Raw genomic sequence first — 21,267 nt, forward strand, 5'->3', positions numbered from 1 at the left:
TATTCTTTCCTGACATACATTTTCCTGCTGATAGGCTGGATTAAATACTGGAGTTACTCAGGATTTGGTGCTAAGCCTCCTTCTCTTACTTTACCTTCTAGCACAGAGATCACACATTCAAGCAATAAGACAAACAGATCCTAACTTCCTGAAAACACAAAATTCCATCACCATCTACTTGGACTTCTATGTAGAAGAAAAATAAACTTCTAGCTCATTTAAGTCAGTATTATTTAGGAGTGCATCAGTCCTTGCAGCTGATTCTAATCCTAACTGATCCAACAATTCAACCAAATTCTCAATGATGAAAGGGAAGAAGTAATAAGGAAGGGGATAGGTGTGTGGGACAAAGGCTGGAATTCACTAAAAATGCCCCAAGTAATAAGCAGTGAGCAAGGAGCTGATTAGTAAAAAGTGAATAAAACACTCTTTGTATAAATAAAACTATGAGAAAACGCATCCTAGCAAGGAAATCAAAGGCACCATTCTTAACTCAAACATGGTATGCCAAAAAACAGTCATCTTTTCCTTTAGAAACGATACCCTTCATACGTATGGGGTAAAGGGTATATGGGAAATCTCTGTACCCTCCCCTCAATTTTGCTGTGAACTTAAAACTACCCCTAAAAAACAGTTAAAAAAAAAAAAGCATCTGCCTCATTCCACATTTCCTATTTCTGATTTCTTACTTGGATTTACCCTCATATGTAATTATTCATCATGTCTAATAAGAAAATATAATTTGTTTCAAGAGTATCCTCTTTAAAGTATGTTTTCCAGTAATATATTATGTTTTTTGAATGGAGAATACAAATATTTAATTGTTTTATGTAAACTTTCTCCCCTCAACTAGATTATAGTTTTGGGTTTTTTTTGAACGGCAGTCATGTTTTAATTCACAGCACCCTGCCCAGTCCTTAATACTGAAAAGCAACCAACAAATGAGCCAGCAGTGAAAAAGCTGCTTTATTATGTGCTCCTAGAAAGACTGTATTTCATACTCAACTTGCAGTGTAGTAACTTCAAGTAACTCCTCGTGGTGCCTTTTGGATTTGATGTGATCAATAACTAGTACAGAGAGGAGAGCTAGCTCCTAAGAAACCGAGGAAGCCTTTGGGATACATGATGTGCATGGGTTTGTAAATAGGATTGTAAAACTGGACACTCTTTATCTATAAGAATATTGTGAAGCAACCCACATATTAAAGGCACTATGGAAAAAAATATTAAACCAATCATGGTTCTGAGATTTAACTAATTAAATGAAAAAGAAATTCTTATAATAAATAAATCTAAGACAACTTTTTAAATAGATTGTCTGTCTTAATACAAATATACACTATCCAAAACATACAGATTTATGCAACATTCCCTCTCCCATTTCAAACTGAGATCATCTGTTCCAGGTCACCTTCTCTAGCTGCAAATGTGAAATTTGAGATAGAAATAAAAATCACTTTAGTATCAACTAAAGTAAGATGTAAAGCAGGAACGGAAATCTGCCATTACTAAATAGCACTAATAAGAGTTAATTCTACTAGAATAGACATTGGTATAAAAGAAGATGTGCATCTGCCTCTTTACAGATGGTAATTTATTTGAAAAAAAAGCCTATCATTTTCAAACATCATCTATGAAACAAGACATCATTCTGCAGTGTCAAATCATTCATTATAATCAGTAGAGGCTCTAGGCCAGAGTCAGGAGGAAACAGGATCCAGTAGCCACTTGTGTTTAATTTTAGACTATTCATGCCTCAGTTCACAAAGCACCCCTGACTAAGGGGCCCTTTGTAAATTTCATAGCTGCAGAGGTTAAATGGTCCAAATGATATTTCATAGATGCAGGATAACCTAGCTCATTCAGTACCTTTAAAAGAATAATGTGGGGTGTCACAGTATAACAAAAAGTAATACTGTACTTAAATAAGAACCTTCTATAAATATTTGAAAGGCATACCTTATTTTCTTTGTATCTACTGAGATCTGCTATGCAGTATTCCTTGAATAATTTATCATAGTATTTCTTTGCAAGTTTCTTCTCCCTAGATCCATAAAAAAACATAAATTTTTTACATTTAGAAATTCAACCACAGTTTGCTACTTGGAAGCAATGTCAAATAAATAACATATATGATATAAATATTAATGTTTTAAAAGAGGTCTATTACTTAAATGTGCATAGAATACCTGAATATTAACTACTAATAGTGGCTCTCTCAGGGAGGGAAACTGGAAGACTGACAGAGGAGAGGAGTCTTACTCCTCGCTTTTCACCTTTTGCAATGTTTGCATTCTTAAAACCACTTTCAGGTATTACTTTTCCCCAAAATATTTTAAAAGTTTTTTAAAAAGCCTATTACAGGACAACAAACAATACAGTAAAAATGTAATACATTTTCTTTCCAAGACAAAGTCAAGCAATGAGAAGTCAGTTAAAATTGCTAAAAATTACCAAAAGAACCAAACCAGACACAAATACTCTGAGGCATGTTTTTATGTCCTCCATTCAGAGCTCCTCCATGCCGGGGCTGAATGCCCTGGACAGCTGACAGGGTAAGAAAACACGGAGAGAGCAGGAGAGACAGGACTAAAGCAATTTATGCATTACATCTCAGATGGCAAAAATTACCAATTCATGTCCATTTCATCCTCCTCATTCCATAGGAATCTATGATTTTCTCGTATAACATCCATGTCTGTCTTGTCATTTTCCCTGGAAAATAAAACTATTTCAATTACATATAAACACAAAATTAGTCAAATTTAGGAGGTTAGTTCTGTGAGATTTTTTTAATACTTGAGAAAAAATACATCAAGATTAAGATAGTTTTATGTGTGAATATATACATATGTACATATACTTATAAAAACAATTTCCATATTGGGGCACCTGGGTGGCTCAGTTGGTTAAGCATTTGCCTTCTGCTCAGGTCATGATCCCAGGGTCCTGGGATCCAGCCTGCTTCTCCCTCTCCTCTCCACTCCTGCTCTCTCTCGCTCTCTTTCTATCCCTCAAATAAATAAATCTTTAAAAAAAAAAATTTCCATATTTTCAAAAGACACTTATAAAGAGTGCTGCTACAGAAGCAAGTTAAGTGGATAAGGCATCCATCCACCTTTCATATTGGCTTCAATCATACAGATGGTGCTAAATCACCAAAGCCAGGATGAGAAACCTGAATAAACACTAAGTGGATAAGGAAAAATAATGAAAGTAAGTTTTAGAATCTAAAAAGTGACAGTAACCCCATCCCACTGAGATCACATTTAAAAAACTGTATGAAGGGGCGCCTGGGTGGCTCAGTCATTAAGCATCTGCCTTTGGCTCAGGTCATGATCCCAGGGTCCTGGGACCCAGCCCCATATGGGGTTCCCTGCTCGGCAGGAAGCCTGCTTCTCCCTCCCACTCCCCTGTTTGTGTTCCCTCTCTCATGGTGTCTCTCTGTCAAATAAGAAAATAAAATCTTTAAAAAAAAAAACCTGTATGAAGAGTTTTCCATACCTCATTTTACTACGGCTTCCTAGAAAGACTAAGTAAGGGCAGAAGAGAATGGGGGGAAGGGATGATATTTTAAGATGCTAACAGTTTGGGGGTAGAACAAGGAATTGTTGGAGAATACAGGCTAAATTGAGAAGGGAGATAAATTTGGGGTAGATGAGATCATATAAAGTTTTTTAAGGCTCTACCAAACTCAGAAAATTATTAAGTCAGAGAAAAAAACCCACACATAACCAAGAGGCTCTGATAGAAGAGCCTCAAATATTAGGAAGGAGTTGGCTTTTTTCCTGTTTGCCCTACCTTTTAAAAAGCAATCCCAAACACTAAGGTCTAAAAAGTTAATTATTTCAAAGATCCTTGCCCAAAACTTAAAAAAAAAAAAATTTACTGCATAATCAGGCACATGAATATTCCTCACATAACCTCACCAAACACAGATCTGGCTCAGCAGGCTACCTGAGGCCTGTTGCCAGAGAAATGGGGTTCATGATGAAGTACTTAGCAAGAAGTTATAGATAGCCTCTTCACTCCAGGATATTATAAGGAAATTGGAATGGAAAGCAGGAGAGAATGACAGAATCAGAAGACACAGTAGCTGTGGGTCTTTAAACACATCCATAATTTCCTCCCATTCTATGTAAATTTCATGACACTTACCCCAATCGCCTAAAGTCTTCTTTTTTGCCACCATAGTATAAAATATAGTCATTTACAAATTTTGTGTGCCTTTGATACTGAAATGCAAAAAATTAAGGATTTGATTTGCTCAGGAGTTGTTCTGTGTCTATGATATGAGTAAGTAAACAGTATAAGTCTACTTAGTTTTTTAAATATGCAAAACCTACTATACATGCTTACAAAGTTAAAAAAATATCTTAAAGGGGGCGCTTCGGTCGCTCAATTGGTTGAACATCCATCTGACTTTTTTTTATAATTTTTTATTGTTATGTTAATCACCATACATTACATCATTAGTTTTTGATGTAGTGTTCCATGATTCATTGTTTGTGCATAACACCCAGTGCTCCACACAGAATGTGCCCTCTTTAATACTATTCACCAGGCTAACGCATCCCCCCCACCCCCTCCCCTCTAGAACCCTCAGTTTGTTTTTCAGAGTCCATCGTCTCTCATGGTTCGTCTCCCCCTCTGACTTACTCCCCTTCATTCTTCCTCTCCTGCTATCTTCTTCTTTTTTCCCTTAACATATTGCATTATTTGTTTCAGAAGTACAGATCTGTGATTCAACAGTCTTGCACAATTCACAGCGCTCACCATAGCACATACCCTCCCCAATGTCTATCACCCAGCCACCCCATCCCTCCCACACCCCACCACTCCAGCAACCCTCAGTTTGTTTCCTGAGATTAAGAATTCCTCATATCAGTGAGGTCATGATACATGTCTTTCTCTGATTGACTTATTTCACTCAGCATAACACCCTCCAGTTCCATCCACGTCGTTGCAAATGGGAAGATCTCATTCCTTTTGATGGCTGCATAATATTCCATTGTGTATATATACCACTTCTTCTTTATCCATTCATCTGTCAATAGACATCTTGGCTCTTTCCACAGTTTGGCTATTGTGGACATCGCTGCTATGAACATTGGGGTGCACCTACCCCTTCGGATCCCTACATTTGTGTCTTTGGGGTAAATACCCAGTAGTACAATTGCTGGATTGTATGGTAGCTCTATTTACAACTGTTTGAGGAACCTCCATACTGTTTTCCAGAGTGGTTGCACCAGCTTGCATTCCCCCCAACAGTGTAGGAGGGTTCCCCTTTCTCCGCAACCCCGCCAACATCTGTCGCTTCCTGACTTGTTAATTTTAGTCATTCTGACTGGTGTGAGGTGGTATCTCACTGAGGTTTTGATTTGGATTTCCCTGATGCCGAGCGATGTTGACCACTTTTTCACGTGTCTGCTGGCCATTTGGATGTCTTCTTTGGAAAAATGTCTATTCATGTCTTCTGCCCATTTCTTGATTGGATTATTTGTTCTTTGGGTGTTGAGTTTGATAAGTTCTTTATAGATTTTGGATACTAGCCCTTTATCTGATATGTCATTTGCAAATATTTTCTCCCATTCTGTCGGTTGTCTTTTGGTTTTGTTTACTGTTTCTTTTGCTGTGCAAAAGCTTTTTATCTTCATGAAATCCCAATAGTTCATTTTTGCCCTGGCTTCCCTTGCCTTTGGCGATGTTTCTAGGAAGAAGTTGCTGCGGCTGAGGTTGAAGAGGTTGCTACCTGTGTTCTCCTTTAGGATTTTGATGGATTCCTGTCTCACATTTAGGTCTTTCAACCATTTGGAGTCTATTTTTGTGTGTGGTGTAAGGAAATGGTCCAGTTTCATTCTTCTGCATGTGGCTGTCCAATTTTCCCAACACCATTTGTTGAAGAGACTGTCTTTTTTCCATTGGACATTCTTTCCTGCTTTGTCAAAGATAAGTTGACCATAGAGTTGAGGGTCCATTTCTGGGCTCTCTATTCTGTTCCATTGATCTATGTGTCTGTTTTTGTGCCAGTACCATACTGTCTTGATGAGGACAGCTTTGTAATAGAGCTGGAAGTCCGGAATTGTGATGCCGCCAGCTTTGCTTTTCTTTTTCAATATTCCTCTGGCTATTTGGGGTCTTTTCTGGTTCCATACAAATTTTAGGATTATTTGTTCCATTTCTTTGAAAAAAGTGGATGGTATTTTGATGGGGATTGCATTGAATGTGTAGATTGCTCTAGGTAGCATTGACAACTTCACAATGTTTGTCCTTCCAATCCATGAGCATGGAACGTTTTTCCATTTCTTTGTGTCTTCTTCAATTTCTTTCATGAGTATTTTATAGTTTTCTGAGTACAGATCCTTTGCCTCTTTGGTTAAATTTATTCCTAGGTATCTTATGGTTTTGGGTGCAATTGTAAATGGGATTGACTCCTTGATTTGTCTCTCTTCTGTCTTGTTGTTGGTGTATAGGAACGCCACTGATTTCTGTGCATTGATTTTATAACCTGCTACTTTACTGAATTCCTGTATGAGTTCGAGCAGTTTTGGGGTGGAGTCTTTTGGGTTTTCCACATAAAGTATCATATCATCCGCGAAGAGTGAGAGTTTGACTTCCTCTTTGCCGATTTGGATGCCTTTGATTTCTTTTTGTTGTCTGATTGCTGTGGCTAGGACTTCTAATACTAGAACATCCATCTGACTCTTGATTTCAGCTCAGGTCACCATCTTAGGGTCCTGGGATCGAGCTCCACGTGGGGCTCCATGCCCAGTGGTGAGTCTGCTTGTCTCCCTCTCTCTCTGCCCCTCCCCACCACTCACGTGCTCTTTCTCTGAAATAAATCTTTTAAAAAAATACATCTAAAAGGGTAAATATTAATTGTTAGGAGTCAATACTATAGAGCAGAGAGGCTTTCACTTTCTACTGAATACTGTTTCTGTTGTTTTGAACATTTTTCAAGCATATACTACTCTTGTGATAAAATATAGCTCTACCTGGGGAAAAAGAGACCTTCCTATTCTATTGCTGAAATACACACAGCCTCACACCAATATTCATTTTATTAATAATATGAAAAATAAATTATAGTTTCTAAGACTAAAGATAAGGAGTATAATTTAACTTTTATTACTATAACATATAATTTAGTTATTCCAGTAATGATAAAGCCTCTAAAATAGAAGATACAACTTTTATAATATTCAATCCTAACGGTAGGCTTTCAAAAACCTGTAAATATGACCTTCCAGCTTGGAACCATGGCCCAATTTGTCCGTAACCTTGCGGAAGAAGGCCCCAGCGCTGGTGAACACTGCTGTGACTTACTCAAAGCCTCAACTGGCCACACTTTGGCACTATGCCAAGGTTGAGCTGGTTCCTCCAACCCCTGCTGAGATCCCTACAGCTATTCAGAGCTTGAAAAAAATAGTCAAGAGTGCTCAAAATGGTAGCTTCAAACAGCTCACAGTTAAGGAAGCTCTGCTCAATGGTTTGGTGGCCACCGAGGTGTAGATGTGGTTTTATGTCGGCAAGATCATAGGCAAGCGTGGAATCATTGGCTATAATGTTTGAAGACCAATCTTTAAGATCTGTTTATATGTGGCTTATTATTTAAGTGTTCTTGGACCATGTGTGATCAGACTGGTATTTGAATAAAAGAAGATAATGTATCAAAATCAATATTTTCTCTATCAGATGCTCCATGGATCACAGTTTCTCTTGATAATAAGATGGGCTGTCTTCCTTTAATACATTAATAAAGCTCTAAGGGCATGTCTTTTGCTTAGCCTAAAATTGGAAAGGATATATGTGAATATACCAACCTGGCAAATACATTTATGAGGATAACATTCTAATTTGAAGGTTTGAAATACATGATAAATTTATTTGATTTCCAGAATAGTCAGGGGAAAGGTCTTAGGAAAACTAGGACTTGCTACAGTAGGAAAAACAGTAATACCACATGCCAGAGTGATATAGTTAAATCATGTCCGTAATATAAAGAATAAAATTTGGATGGTTTCTCTTTGCTAGAATCAGAGATAGACTTTGATAACACCTGCATTTACAAATGTTTGAGTACTTGGTGGCATTCTAAGAAAGTATCTTTATACCATCTTTTTTTTTTTTTTTTTTTTTTAAAGATTTTATTTATTTATTTGAGAGAGAGAGAATGAGAGAGAGCACGAGAGGGAAGAGGGTCAGAGGGAGAAGCAGACTCCCCGCTGAGCAGGGAGCCTGATGCGGGACTCGATCCCGGGACTCCAGGATCATGACCTGAGCCGAAGGCAGTCGCTTAACCAACTGAGCCACCCAGGCGCCCCTCTTTATACCATCTTTAACAACAGGACAGAGCTACTAGAGTCACCGCCTCCTTTTTAAATATAATTTTGATGTGTGTTATATTACTAATCTATTCAGTTTATGATTTTTAGAGCCTATCTTTACAAAAATAAAATACCCTATGGATATTTAAATAGTTATAAATTTAGTATCCTCCATGGTTTGAAATAGTACATTATGTCCTGAAATAAATAGAAATGCTTGCTATCAAAAAAAAAACCTGTAAATATAATTAGATGTTCTTTTTTTATACTTTCTTTTAATATATCAGAATTTAGTCATGTTTATTTTTAATGCAATATAACAAGATATATGAGCATTTTACTTTTTGTTTTAAAAAGCTCAACAGTATTCTCTCCAGAGCTGAACATGCAAATAACAGAACTGACCTCATCCATAATACTGTCTGACTACACCCTATTATATCAAAGGTAAATAATGACTTAATTCATCACAGTATGTTCTAACAGATTACTGAATCAGAATATGATACTTCTAAGGCTGGCAACAAAGCAGCTAAACTTTCAGAAAAGAAAAAAGAGAAAAGCCAGATATCCAGAGATTTGGGTTCTTTCTAGTTCTTGGTCTATCTCTAACTGGTCATATGACCATGGCAAGTCACTTCAATCTTTTAGGTTAACAAACTTTTTCTGTCAATGGTCAATATGCAGACAATATGGTACCAGTCACAACAGCTCAGCTCTGTCATTTCAGCATGAAAGTAGGCACAGTTAACACCTCAATGAGTAAGCACAGATATGTGCCAATTAAGCTTTGTTTACAAAAGCAGGTGCTGAGTGGGACCTTGCTTCCAGGAAGATGGAGTAGACAAAGATGTACCTCTCCCTATCCTTCCCACTAAGAACAACTAAAAACCTTGAAACTTCTATCTAAAACAAATATAAGAAGATTCTGAAAGGTGAGGAGAAGAAGGCATAACAGCTACGGAGCTCAAGACCCATGGTATGACACGGTGGTAAGCTCCTCAGGTTTTCTTTTTGACTCATAAACTCAGACTTGAAAATGAAGCTGGCAAGCTGAAAATGCCAAGAACAGTCCCAACAAAGCCTGCTCTCTCTAACTGAATAACCAAGATAGAGGGCAGCCTAACAAGACAGGTAACTTTTAGACAGTACCCACTCTACTCCAGCCAAAAATTCTAGAAATAATTGTGGCCCCACCTCCACCCATGCCAGAAAAGGGAACCTACACTTTCACCCTCACCAGGCTGTAACTAGATACCCCAACACCCCCAAATAAGTGGTGTCATAGGAGGCACAATAGATGTTGAAATGCCAAAGGAACAAGGCAGATGAGATGCATGGGAAAGTTCAGCTATTGGGTTAGAAGATAAGAGGAATAAATTGGTGGTAAGAGAATTTCTATAACTTAAAGAAAAGGATTAGGAAATGATAACAAAGTGAAACAGATGTCAATAGGTAGGGGATGTATCTACTTGCCATTGTCTCCTTCTCTTAATCCTGACTGTAGTAATAAATACCCAGAAACACTTCAGGTCTTGCTTGGCTTCTCTTCCATTCTCCAATATTCCCAACAGTAATATGGATGGCCAGTAGTAGCAGTTAGTGTAACGAGCCACAGTCTTACCAAAAAGTTGAGATGAGACGTAGCCATAATAGGGAAGTATGATATAGCCTGACGACAACCCCAAGCCATGCCTGAGAGATGAAGCCACAACAGGCCTGAGGACAGCCCAAAGACACATCTACTGCTAGATACAGGTTTTACAAAGACCTTAAACAGCCCAGAACCAGGTAGTAAGAGAGTAAGAGTTAAAATGAGACTAAAGATAAGAGCAGTATTAAAATGAGAAATGTTGAGAGTTTGGCAAAAACAGGTTGGAAAAACATCTGCATGTTCATGGACTTTGTAAACCTACTTATAGACCATTAGTAATATGTTTTATTATTTCTGTCTCTGAGTCTTTCTTATGTGTTAATAAAAGAATTGTATTTAAAAGTATAAATGACAAGACTGCACATCAATAAACAGTTACCTTTAAAAATATAATATGGGTCTACCTGACTTTACATGATTTTATGAAATAAAAAAGTAAATTTTAAAATATTCTATTAGTTAGAAAAATCTAGAAATATAAAAAGGATACAGCATCCATGGCTATGAGGTGAAACCTTCTATTTCTTGCTTCTTCCCTGTAAAGACAAATTTTAAGCAAATTCAAATGTCTTTATTCTAATTAATAGAATTAAATTCCCAAGTCCCTGAGTTTATAAAAACATCTTAAACCAAAAAAAAAAAATTTACAGAGGTACATACCTATCCAGCAATTCTGCTGCAACTTGTTTATGGGCCACTTTTCCATGTTTTTCTTTCTGAAATGGCTTTTTGAGCAATATATCATCTTCAATTGTCCTGGTTTGGGAAGAAGAAAAATTACTAAAGAGTTCATTTTTCTCAAAGGATGTTTCTTATTTCTTCATATTTTCGTAACTGGAACATGTTTTTTTAAAAATTCAAGTCTTAAAAAAGACTCACTGATCTTTAATGAGACATTTTATGTCTCCTTAAATAGTTTAATTAATATCTTAACTTTATTTAATACTTATAAAATGGAGAAAATGAAACTAACAAATGAATGCGTTCTAGTGTCAGACCACTCAGGTTCTGAGATCCAAACTTGGGCTCTGTCATTCACTATCTTAACCTTAAGTGAGATTAACTTACCTAATCTCTCCGTTCCACACTTTTCCTGTTTGTAAAGCTATTGAAGGTTTTGGTAATCAATAATATAAAAAATAAGGGCTGACTATAAGTGATACAGACTATAGATGATCAGCCCTAGTTAGGAAGATAGATATAACCCTAGAGTAGAAACTATTCATCTAGATTTGCTCAAATTCTATTCTTATAAAGTAGTATTTTTGAATGAAAATTCTTGAAAATGTGAAGAACCAAACAATATAATTTATTATAATTATTTCTATTCTTTTGGTTATCCATGAAGACTAAGTACCCAACAAAAATGTTCAGTCCCATTTAGTATGCCTAATATATTGCTCTCTGTGTGAAATAATAAAGCAATTTTTATAAGTTTGGTTAATATGAATCAGTCAACCACTCCTAAGTTAACAGATAAAATCAGTTTCTAAGCACTAAAAGCTGAAAACAATGCCCCCTCACACAGCAACATCACCAAGATGAGACCTTCTTATAAGGCCCAGGCTTTATTTGCTGACAGTTCTTGTCGCTTCCAATTCAATAAAAACTTCCATGAGCTCCTTCCTTTGAGCACTTAGTCTGCTCATTCACAAAACCATAAAACTGCACTGTATCACAATCTTACCCTCCATGTTAACCTCATTTTGAAGCCACGTACTTGTAAAAGGACCACCAACCAAGCCCCTTCTCTTAGCTATGATGTTCGCAAGTCCTTAACAGCTGAATGAAAAATAGATGCATCAGAGAAATCCAAGAGTTTTAATTGATTTCTTTTTCCCCCCGCTTCCCTTTCCATAAATCCCTTCACAGCAAAAACATTATTTTTCACGTAACTGTTCTCAAATTCTCGAGTCAATTCATTCTAGTTTAATAAACGAAAATTCATTCAATAGAGCATCATTGTCTTCATATGCAAACACAATCCGAAAACTTTCAATATTATTTTATACCTCATCGCAATCTAGAAAGGATCTGAAACACAAATCAATAAAAAATTACTTACCTTTTTTTCCTTTTGTTAGATTCTCCACCATGTTCATCATCACTAAAATCAGAGTCATAGCCTCCATGACCATGCATCTGTAAAAGAATAGAAAGTTGGTTACTTAGAACTTAAGTTGCTCATAGTTCAGGAAACAGAATAGTTCAAAAATAAATTATCTTTAAAAGCCATAATAACTGTAAAGGATCATGGTGGGTATATCACTGTTCATGGCTATCCAGCCACCTAAAACTTTCATTCACTTTGAAATAACAGACTTACCCTTCAGAAAATGAATCAACACTTTCCACCTTAATTACTAGGGGGATACCCTTTGACCTTCTCACTAAAAACAAGATCTAGAAGCTGCCGTGTGACTGCACACAAGGTTCAGTGATGCTTCACTTTTGACTCAGATTACTAGCAGTTGCTGTGTATTTATCATCAACTTTGTTCCAGACGTTATGGTAGGTCCTTAACAAACACCGCTTCTAATTCTGCAAGTTAGGAACTATTATTTCCATTTTACAGATGAAGAAATCAAGGACAAACAAAGTTAAGTAAATCAATTATAGAGCAAATAGGCAGCTAAACTAACTACTTGATTCTTAAGCTCATGATTTCAACTACTCCAAATTGCCTCTGGAATATGCTAACATTATTATATTCCATTAGACTTACTGTATTTCTGAACAGTACACTATCAGTTCAATAAAACTTTCCTATCTTTAACATATGTTGAGATTTCCTTTTTCTTTCTTTCTTTTTTTAAGATTTTATTTATTTATTTGAGAGAGAGAGAGACAGCAAAAGAGGGAACATAAGCAGGGGGAGTGGGAGAGGGAGAAGCAGGCTTCCCGCTGAGCAGAGAACCTGATGTGGGGCTTAATCCCAGGACCCTGGGATCATGATCTGAGCCAAAGGCAGACACTTAAAACGACTGAGCCACCCAGGTGCCCTGAGATTTCCTTTTTCTTTTAAACCTTCTTTCTTCAAGGTAAACAATCTTGCCCTTTGACCTAGTTAACTTTATCTTGTTCCAATTCATTTTTTTAACTGAAATTCTTAGAAATACTGAAAGATCTCAGTTGTCACTCAGTTGTGTTGGAAGCCTCTGGTTACAGCATTATACTGAATTTGGGACACACATTAATGGGGAATCAGTGGATGATCTGACTTTTGAGGTCATACTCAATTCATATGGCTACAAGGAACTAGTCCTGGTCAAATGACATATCAAAATTTTTAAACTAGATTTACTATTACAAGTGCAGCAGGAAAAAGAAGAAATAACTCCCTAAACTTTGTTGCATTGGACCTAAGACAAGGTACATTTCTAGTTCTGGCTACCCTGAATAAATAAAGTCTGTGATCTTTTTCAAACTTAAGTGTGTGGGTGTACACCTCTCTTCCCTGTCCCACAGAATTCTAGACAGGAAGGTCCCAGCCTAGGTTGGAGGTAAAGGTTAGAAGGCCACAGTTCCAACTCTATCCTCCCTTACGTCTGTCATCACCTGCAGATCTCACACCCTTTATCATGTCAACTCCTTGCTCCAGCTGTCTTATGACATCTGTTCAAACCATACCAGCTTCTCACCCTTTATGTCTTCATTTTCTTTACATTCTGATGGGGGTCAACCACTGTGTGGAGCTTAGAGATATATTCTGGCATCAGCCTACCAGAGTGCCAGTCCTGGCTCTGAAATTTTCATGTCTGTCGTTGTGCACTTTCCTTAACTTCTCTGAGCCTGTTTCCCCTTCTATAAAATGAGGCTGTAAGAGTACCAGTCTCATAGGACTGGATGTTAAATGAGTTACAGCATATAAAGAGTTTTAGAATGGAATCCAGTATGGTAAAATCCTGTAAATGTTGACTATTATTAACGTCATCTTGTTCCCACAAACCGCGACACCACCTCCTATCCTTGCTCCCCCTCGCCCTTTCTCTGGCGTCTTCATCCATTCCATACCCATCTCCAATCGGTGGAACTAAAAAGCTCTCACTCACTTCGAGCTACGAATCAACAGACAAGGGCCGACAGAAATTCGAGAAGAGAGACGCCGGGTGTCTCTAGAACCTACCAAACAACAACAACAACAAAAAGGTAATCAACTAGTAGCATATGAAGAACAAGTTTGGAAGTCGTTCTCCCCAACCCCAAATACACTCAAGGCCCTTATGACACACCCCTTTCCTCCTCCCTGCTCTGCCAAGTACGCCCGCAGAGTCCTTTCCCTTTTTCCCGTTGGCTGCAGCGACGACCCACGGCCTGAGCAAGCCGCTGCAGGGCCCGTCCCGTTCCCGCCGGCAGCTCAGCCTCGTCACGGCGACAACTGCCGCCGCCCGCTCCCCGCCTCTTCCTACGGGTCCCGACTGGGCCTCGCTTCCGGTCCGGCGCAGCCGCGTGTCACATTTAAATGACACCGTCCTCAGGCGCAGCGACCTTGTGCTACAGCCAGAACAGCCCCGGAAAACAAAGGCAGCGGAAAACAGGGCCGGGAGGGGAGGCAGAGGCTTCCTGCTTTCTCAAGTCGCAGCCCTCAGTTTTTTCCTTCCGCTCGGAGCCCGTCATCTAATGTCGTGTGGCACTGCTCACACTACGCCCACGCCCATCGTTTGAAAATGTTTTGTTTTAGAAAAAGCCCTGCCTAAATATCACCTGCCGTCCTCTTTCTAGTAACCTTAGTAACGCCTCCTCGGAGCATCCTCGTTGAGCGTCTGTCTGTGATCTGCCTCTCCTCCCCCCTCCATAAAACAGTTCTCATAATTAGAACAAAAATAACTTTCCATCGTTTCACCACCCACACAATAGATGCCATTCCAAATGCAGTGCTGGTGGCAGAGGAGCTCATGGAATATGGGAGGAAAGGAAGAACAGGGAATAGGGGAGATTTAACAGGGTCGCATCTTCCCTGCAGACAACAACCTGGCACATGTGAAAAGGAATCCAAAAGATTTCCTTTTTAAAAAAAGAAGAAAAAGGAAAAAAAAACGTAGGCAGGAAATTTTAAATTATTTGAGCTCCACCAGGTTCTCCCTGTGTTTTACCTCTTCTATGTTATGATGCCCCAAACTGCTTTGCGGACTAGTTACTGGGTTCAGGTGTTGTCTGCCTTCATCTGATGCTATCCATCCTTGCTGCCTCCTTAGTACCCAGCACAGTTCCTTGGAAATCAAAAGCGCTAATTAAGTATTTGGTGAATTGAACTGGCACGCCAATGACTTTTACAGTAGGCCCATTTTAGAGAAAACCTTGGCACTTAACATGCATATCATTTTACATCTTTTGCACTAAACAGAAGATAACGATATTCAAGACCCCCTTCTATCCCTGACAGTAAATTATAGATAAATCCTGTTTTACTCAATGCAGTGAATGTGATCTTAAAAATATGTAAGTTAAAGTAATGTAAATTCGATCATTTCAAAATACAATCAGATTATACTTTTTTTTGAGGGGGAGGGGTGGAGGAGGAAGGAAAGAGTCTTAGGGAGTTTCCATACAGGGCACAGAGCCATATGCAGGGTTTGATCTCAGGACCCTGAGATCATGACCTGAGTTGAAATCGAAACCAATGCTAGACTGACCGAGCCACCCAGGCGCCCCAGATTATACTTCAATAAAAACATTAACTCAAAAGATGTAAAGTAATAATACACCACAGTTTAATATTATACTATACTGAATTACTTTGTCAAGCAGTTCCTTTTTTAGTAAATATCTAAAATCAATATTTAGTTCTTTTATTATTACTAAAACCAAGCATATCTGTACATTGTATTCAATTTACTTTCTACCAGTATTTGACATTTAATAGCATTTTTCTACCATTCTTGGTATGTTTTTGTCCACTGCTTCATTTTACTCTTAAAACAAATCCTGTTATCAGCCCCAATTGCACATGAGAAATTAAAGCACAGAACTTAAAGCCACAGACCTGGTAAAGGTCTAGAACTAGGAGTGCTTGTCTCTCTATGAGACTCCATTTTCTCTCTGTCTCTGTGTCTCTGTCAATTTCTCCCTCTCTTTTTAACCCATTGATTGTGTGGAAAGTAGTTCCTGGTTCTAACGTTTTAAGAATTTCAGATCTGTTGCTGCCAGACCATGCAGCCAAAGATCTGCATTTTTTCCCTTTGAGGCAGCAGTTATTGAAAGAGAAAAAATATTTAAAAAAAGAAAAGAAAAAGAAAGAGGAAAAAATAGGAAATATATGTTAGGGATAGATCACATGATCTGAACTAAAAACAATTTGTACAGGATAGAAAACCTACCTAAACAGAAAACCTCAAGTTAGCAATCAGAGCTCAACAACTATAAAAACACAAGTATTTATTAAGTCCTTGCTCTGGGCAGAGCACCCTTCTGTTCATCAGGGTTACAAATATGTAAAAGGTTGACAAGTAATAAAGAAAAAATGAATAGTATAATAACAGCAATATATTCTATGGGGGCGCCTGGCTGGCTCAGTCAGTAGAGCGTGTGACTCTTGATTTTGGGATTGTGAGTTTGAGCCCCACATTGGGTATAGAGATTACTTTAAAAATAAAATCTTTAAAAAAAGGAACAATATATTCTATCATATGCCAAGTACCTAGTAAATAGCATAAACCTATGGTTCCTAATTTATAAAATGTGTTATTTCAATGAATATGAAAATTTAAATGTATACCACTGCCACATGCCATATAACTCAAATAAAGCAACAAAATACTATGATAGGTGGAGGTGAGGGAAGTTGGTCTCACTCCTCTGCATTACCTTTTACTGTCAACATACACACTCTTATTGCCCACTCAAAAAGCTGCTCTGGGAGACAGTATAGTAAAGAACCACATTTTAAAGTCGGCCAGACTTTCTTCCACTTACTAGCTGGGAGATCTTGAGCAAATTATTTAATTCTCTGAGTCTTAATTTCTTCATCTACAAAATGGAGATTACACTAGTAGCTATCTTACAGAGGGTTAATGAGGTTTAAAATGAAATGATGCAGAAAAATTCTTAGCATGATGCCTAGTTCATAATGAGTATGTAATGAATGCTACTTGAGGAAAGAAGCAGATTACAGGCATTCTTTCTTGAGAATAAGTTTAACAATTAACTGCTTCTTGAATATAGCCCAGAAACAGATCCACACATATATAATCCCATAATTAAAGGCATAGTTTTAAGTGTGGACTTTTCAATAAGTAGTTCTGGGTCAATTGAATAATATGGCAAAAAAAAATACTGATTCCTACTTTACCCTTTACATAAAAGTCAGTTTCAAAGAAAACAGGAAAACATCTTCATGATATTTCATGATATCTTCCTTAGGGCATAAAAAATTTTCCTAGACAGGATACACAAAGGGCTAACCATAAAGGAAAAAAAATAAAGACTTCTGTTTATTTTGAAGACTATTAAACAATGAAAAGTTAATTCACAAAGTGGGAAAAAATATTGCAGTATGCATATTTAACAAATTATTGGATTATACAAAAAACTTTAAAAACCATTAAGTAAAAGGTGGAAACCTAGTAGAAAATTTAGTCAAAGTCTCAAACAAACAACTCACAAAAAAAGATATCCAAGTGGCCAATGCACAGAAAACAGTGCTCATCTTTACTAGTTATCAGAGAAATGGGAATGAAGAACACAATGTATACCATTACACACCCTCCAGAATGGCTAAATGGAAAGAATGGATCTAGTACTGATGAATATATCCTGTGTTGCATATATTCCATTCCTCAGTGTATTTTCAACAGAAAAGTGTGCATATGTTCATTGAAAGACCTGAACTAGGAAACACTATTTACAAATAATAGCACTATTTATAAGTAAAAAACTGGAAGCAACCCAAATGCCCATCAGTTAAGTAAATTGTAGCTTATTCACACAATGGGAGACCATACACCAATAAAAGCAAATAAACCACAACTATATGCAACAACATAGATGAATCTCATAAATATAATACTGAGCAAAAGAAACATTGTATATGCAAAAGAATACATGTAATACAATTCCATCTATATAAAGAACAAAAGCAAAAGTAATCTCTTATGAGTCAGGATAATGGTTTCCCTGGTGGGTGAAGAGGAGGTGACTGGAAAGGAACACAAGGCAGTGGTGGGGAGGGCTTCTGGGGGAGATGGCAATATTCTGTTTCTTGATCCTTGCATTCATTACATTAGTGGTTCATTATGGTTTGTGTACTTTGTTTTTTTAAGGCTTTATTTATTTTAGAGAAAGAGAGCACGGGGGGAGGGGCAGAAGGAGAGGGAGACAGAGAATCTCAAGCAGACTCCCCATGGAGCCTGATGCAGGACTCGATCTCACGATCCTGAGATCATGACCTGAGCCGAAATCAAAAGTTGGACACTTAACCGACTGAGCCACCCAGGTGCCCCTGGTTTGTGTACTTTTATGTATGAATGTTATACTTCAATAAAAAGTTTACATTTAAAAAAATTGACCTATTCCTAGAGGTTTTTAAAAACTTTGGCTCTAAAGGGCAAATGCAAGTGTTGGTGATTAAAGCAGTGTCAGGCATGACAGAATAGTTTGGGGAATAGAGAGGTGGGATTTCCTGGGAAATCATGCCATATAAATCTTACATAGTCAAAGACAAATTTCCTAAGCACTGAGATGGGGGCAGCCAGGGGTTTGGGGGCAGGGAGCTCTGTAAGTGCTTAGTCAGCACCCAGAGGACAGAAAGCACCCAGGCCTTGGCAAGGTCAGCCTGTGCTTCCTGAACATTTACAACTCAGGATCTGGCAGAAGGTAGCTCTACAACCTCCATGATAGAGTTCAGTCCATGAATACAGACACAGTCCAATAGGTATCTTGTGCAAGCTGGTCAAAGGTCAGGCACTTGCTTGTGTAAATGCCCAAAGGAAACTACCAGAGCATGAACACTGTGGTTGGATGGATGTTAGGAAGTTAAGTGGAGAGACAGCAATATACCAATTACCAAATGAATTGATTGTCATCTTTAGGCCTGTTCCCAGGAGGCAAGAACAGAGACAGGATGTCTATAAAGCCCCTCTCTGAGGCAGTCATGGGTAGGGAGCCTTGTGATTAAGAGATAGGGAGATACCAGATCAGACGAGATGAGAAACAGACACCAGGAACACTAAATGTCACCGGAAAACTGATGCACTTATTTTTTGTCATATAATATCTGTGTGTCTAAAGATTTCATGCCTCACTCAGGCACATGCAAAGTAGAGAGATTCACTAGACTAATGAAGGTTGATGGGTGTCATATCTCTGGATCCTGCCTCAAGGGCTGGCTAGGCCTGGGCCTATCATCATGGAAAATACATAATTTCCCCATCAAGGCCAAGGCTCTCTGTGGGACACAGACACAGGTCATTAGAGTACAGTATTGTGGGAAGTGATAGGAAGAGACCCAAAAGGCTGTGGAAGCACCAGGGAGGGGCCTCTAGTCCTGAGAATAGAAAGACTGAAAATACTTAGGAGACAGAGGACTTAATGTTTATGTTCCAAATGCTTAAACCACAGATTTAACTCTATGCTACAAACTGCACTGACTTTGCAACCAAAGGAAAGGGCAGTATGTCTTTCCAGGCCTCCCATGTTCACCAGTGACCACCAACAGCCTCTTTCTTTATAAAGCATAAGCAAGAACCAAGTAGGAGTTGACCAAATCCCATGATTTCACAGTGTATGAACACAAGTTGACCATGTAGAGAGCATGCTGGTGTAGCCGAGTGAAATGTCCAGTGAAATAGGTCTGCTGCATGGTTAAGGACACATCTCAGTATTATTATGTGGTCAGGCAATTATATGTAAATAGTAAGCAGTTTTCCTAAATGATGCCTTAATTACATAATCTCTTGAAAGTAAAACCTCTTTGACTAGTTGTTCTGGTACTGAAAGTGATCATTGGTGGAAGGAAATAGAAATACTTCAACACACACAATAACCTAAATGACTGAGCAGGCTTAGAGGAGCAGCAGTAAACAGGAGATGGAGAGCTCATGCCTCTCCTTCCTCAGGCTGTAAAAAAGCAACAGCACCCAAAGTCATATTTGGATCCATAAATAGAACTTTTTCAATGACACACTTTATTGTCAGGAATTCTGTTAAATGCTGTAGGATGGCATACAATAGAAATGCAAGCCAGAATTGCCAGAGCAATCCATTTTTCCAGAGAAGGTGAAAATCTGGATTTTTAGATTCAATATTCTGATTGTTAATATTGGCATCTAATTCAAGTTTAAAAATCAAAGCAAAACACCACTTGGAATAAAACACTTCTGTGACCTGCATTCAGCCCATAGGATGCCAATTTCCAAGGGGTGGTCCATTATCCTCTTTGGAGGTGGTGGTTTGGAAACAAAGATTATGAAGCTATCTTGGGTTTGTCTCTTGGGGATAAGACAGGCTCCTGGCAAGTCAAGGAGAAGGAATCAAAGCCTTAAATAAACACTCAGGAAAGGGGGCTTAGAGAGGTCACAGCATGGGCCACAGCCAGGGGCGGTCCCTAAGTTCCTGGGCAGGAATATCTATGCTGACTGAGAACATCAGAGTGACCCACAGACTGGGGGGATGGAACTCACAACCCAGAGCATGCTGACAATGTTGAATTTTACCTGAGCTCTTCACTCCTAGAAAACAGGGATGATTAAAGGAATCCCCTCATTTTTGTGTTCTGGAAAACAGCTTACTGCAAAGAACCATTCTTTCCCATAAGACTTAGATAAGACTCAGAAGACCCTGTTTAACCAATGACAAAGCTACATACAGACCTTCCAAATTCCCATTCTTTGCCTCATAAATGATGAGCTGAACTGCTTACTCCACTGATCAATTGGAACACAATGCTTGTTACCCAAACTTTGGGTAAGCTTCTTTCTGTCTTCCAAGCCCCTGAACTTTGGCCCACCCACAGCCTGAGCCAGCACCGAGCCCCTCCTGAGAACAGTCTGGCCTTAGCATAAAATCTTCTCTGATCTACCATCTGATCATGCTACACTTTCATTCCATTTCCCCACACTTGGTTCTTTCCAGCCCTGCTCATGCCTCTGTGCAAAAGACCACCTTTATGTGCCCTGACCCCTGAGACACCTGCAGGTTCCCCCGTTGCAATAGTTCCTTTCCTCCCTTGTAAACATCTTTGAATAAAAGCCTCTCCTAACTACATCCTGGTTTGTTTTCTATTACACTTTTTTAAAAGCCAAAATCATGACTCTTCTACAAATATAAAAACACGTATCAGAGATTTTATTT

The 21,267-nt window shown here is 38.3% G+C and overlaps 1 protein-coding gene and 1 pseudogene across 6 annotated transcripts in view; one reads left to right on the forward strand and one right to left on the reverse strand.

The window, feature by feature from the left end:
• The window catches only part of LOC113923651 (protein FRA10AC1), a 72,382-nt gene that overhangs the window by 27,385 nt on the left and 23,730 nt on the right, over window positions 1-21,267 (reverse strand). For 3 of the 6 annotated variants that reach the window (XR_003520389.1, XM_027596635.1, XM_027596631.1), the window contains exons 1-8: window positions 14,214-14,394; window positions 14,034-14,103; window positions 12,047-12,123; window positions 10,642-10,737; window positions 10,472-10,517; window positions 9,804-9,946; window positions 2,632-2,715; window positions 1,960-2,044 (exon numbers count right to left, since the gene is read on the reverse strand). Coding sequence is in view for 5 of the 6 variants with exons in the window: in XM_027596635.1 (XP_027452436.1) it covers window positions 1,960-2,044; window positions 2,632-2,715; window positions 9,804-9,946; window positions 10,472-10,517; window positions 10,642-10,737; window positions 12,047-12,123 (531 nt within the window). In the remaining variant the exon portion in view is untranslated. Of the gene's footprint in view, window positions 1-1,959; window positions 2,045-2,631; window positions 2,716-4,158; window positions 4,236-9,803; window positions 9,947-10,471; window positions 10,518-10,641; window positions 10,738-12,046; window positions 12,124-14,033; window positions 14,104-14,213; window positions 14,395-21,267 lie in introns of those variants that run through there. The other 3 variants (XM_027596633.1, XM_027596632.1, XM_027596634.1) reach the window with 2 other exon arrangements.
• Window positions 6,764-9,796, forward strand: LOC113923653 (annotated as a pseudogene).

The sequence above is a fragment of the Zalophus californianus genome, chromosome 15 (genome assembly GCF_009762305.2).
Source record: "Zalophus californianus isolate mZalCal1 chromosome 15, mZalCal1.pri.v2, whole genome shotgun sequence".
NCBI classification, from domain to species: Eukaryota; Metazoa; Chordata; class Mammalia; order Carnivora; family Otariidae; genus Zalophus; species Zalophus californianus.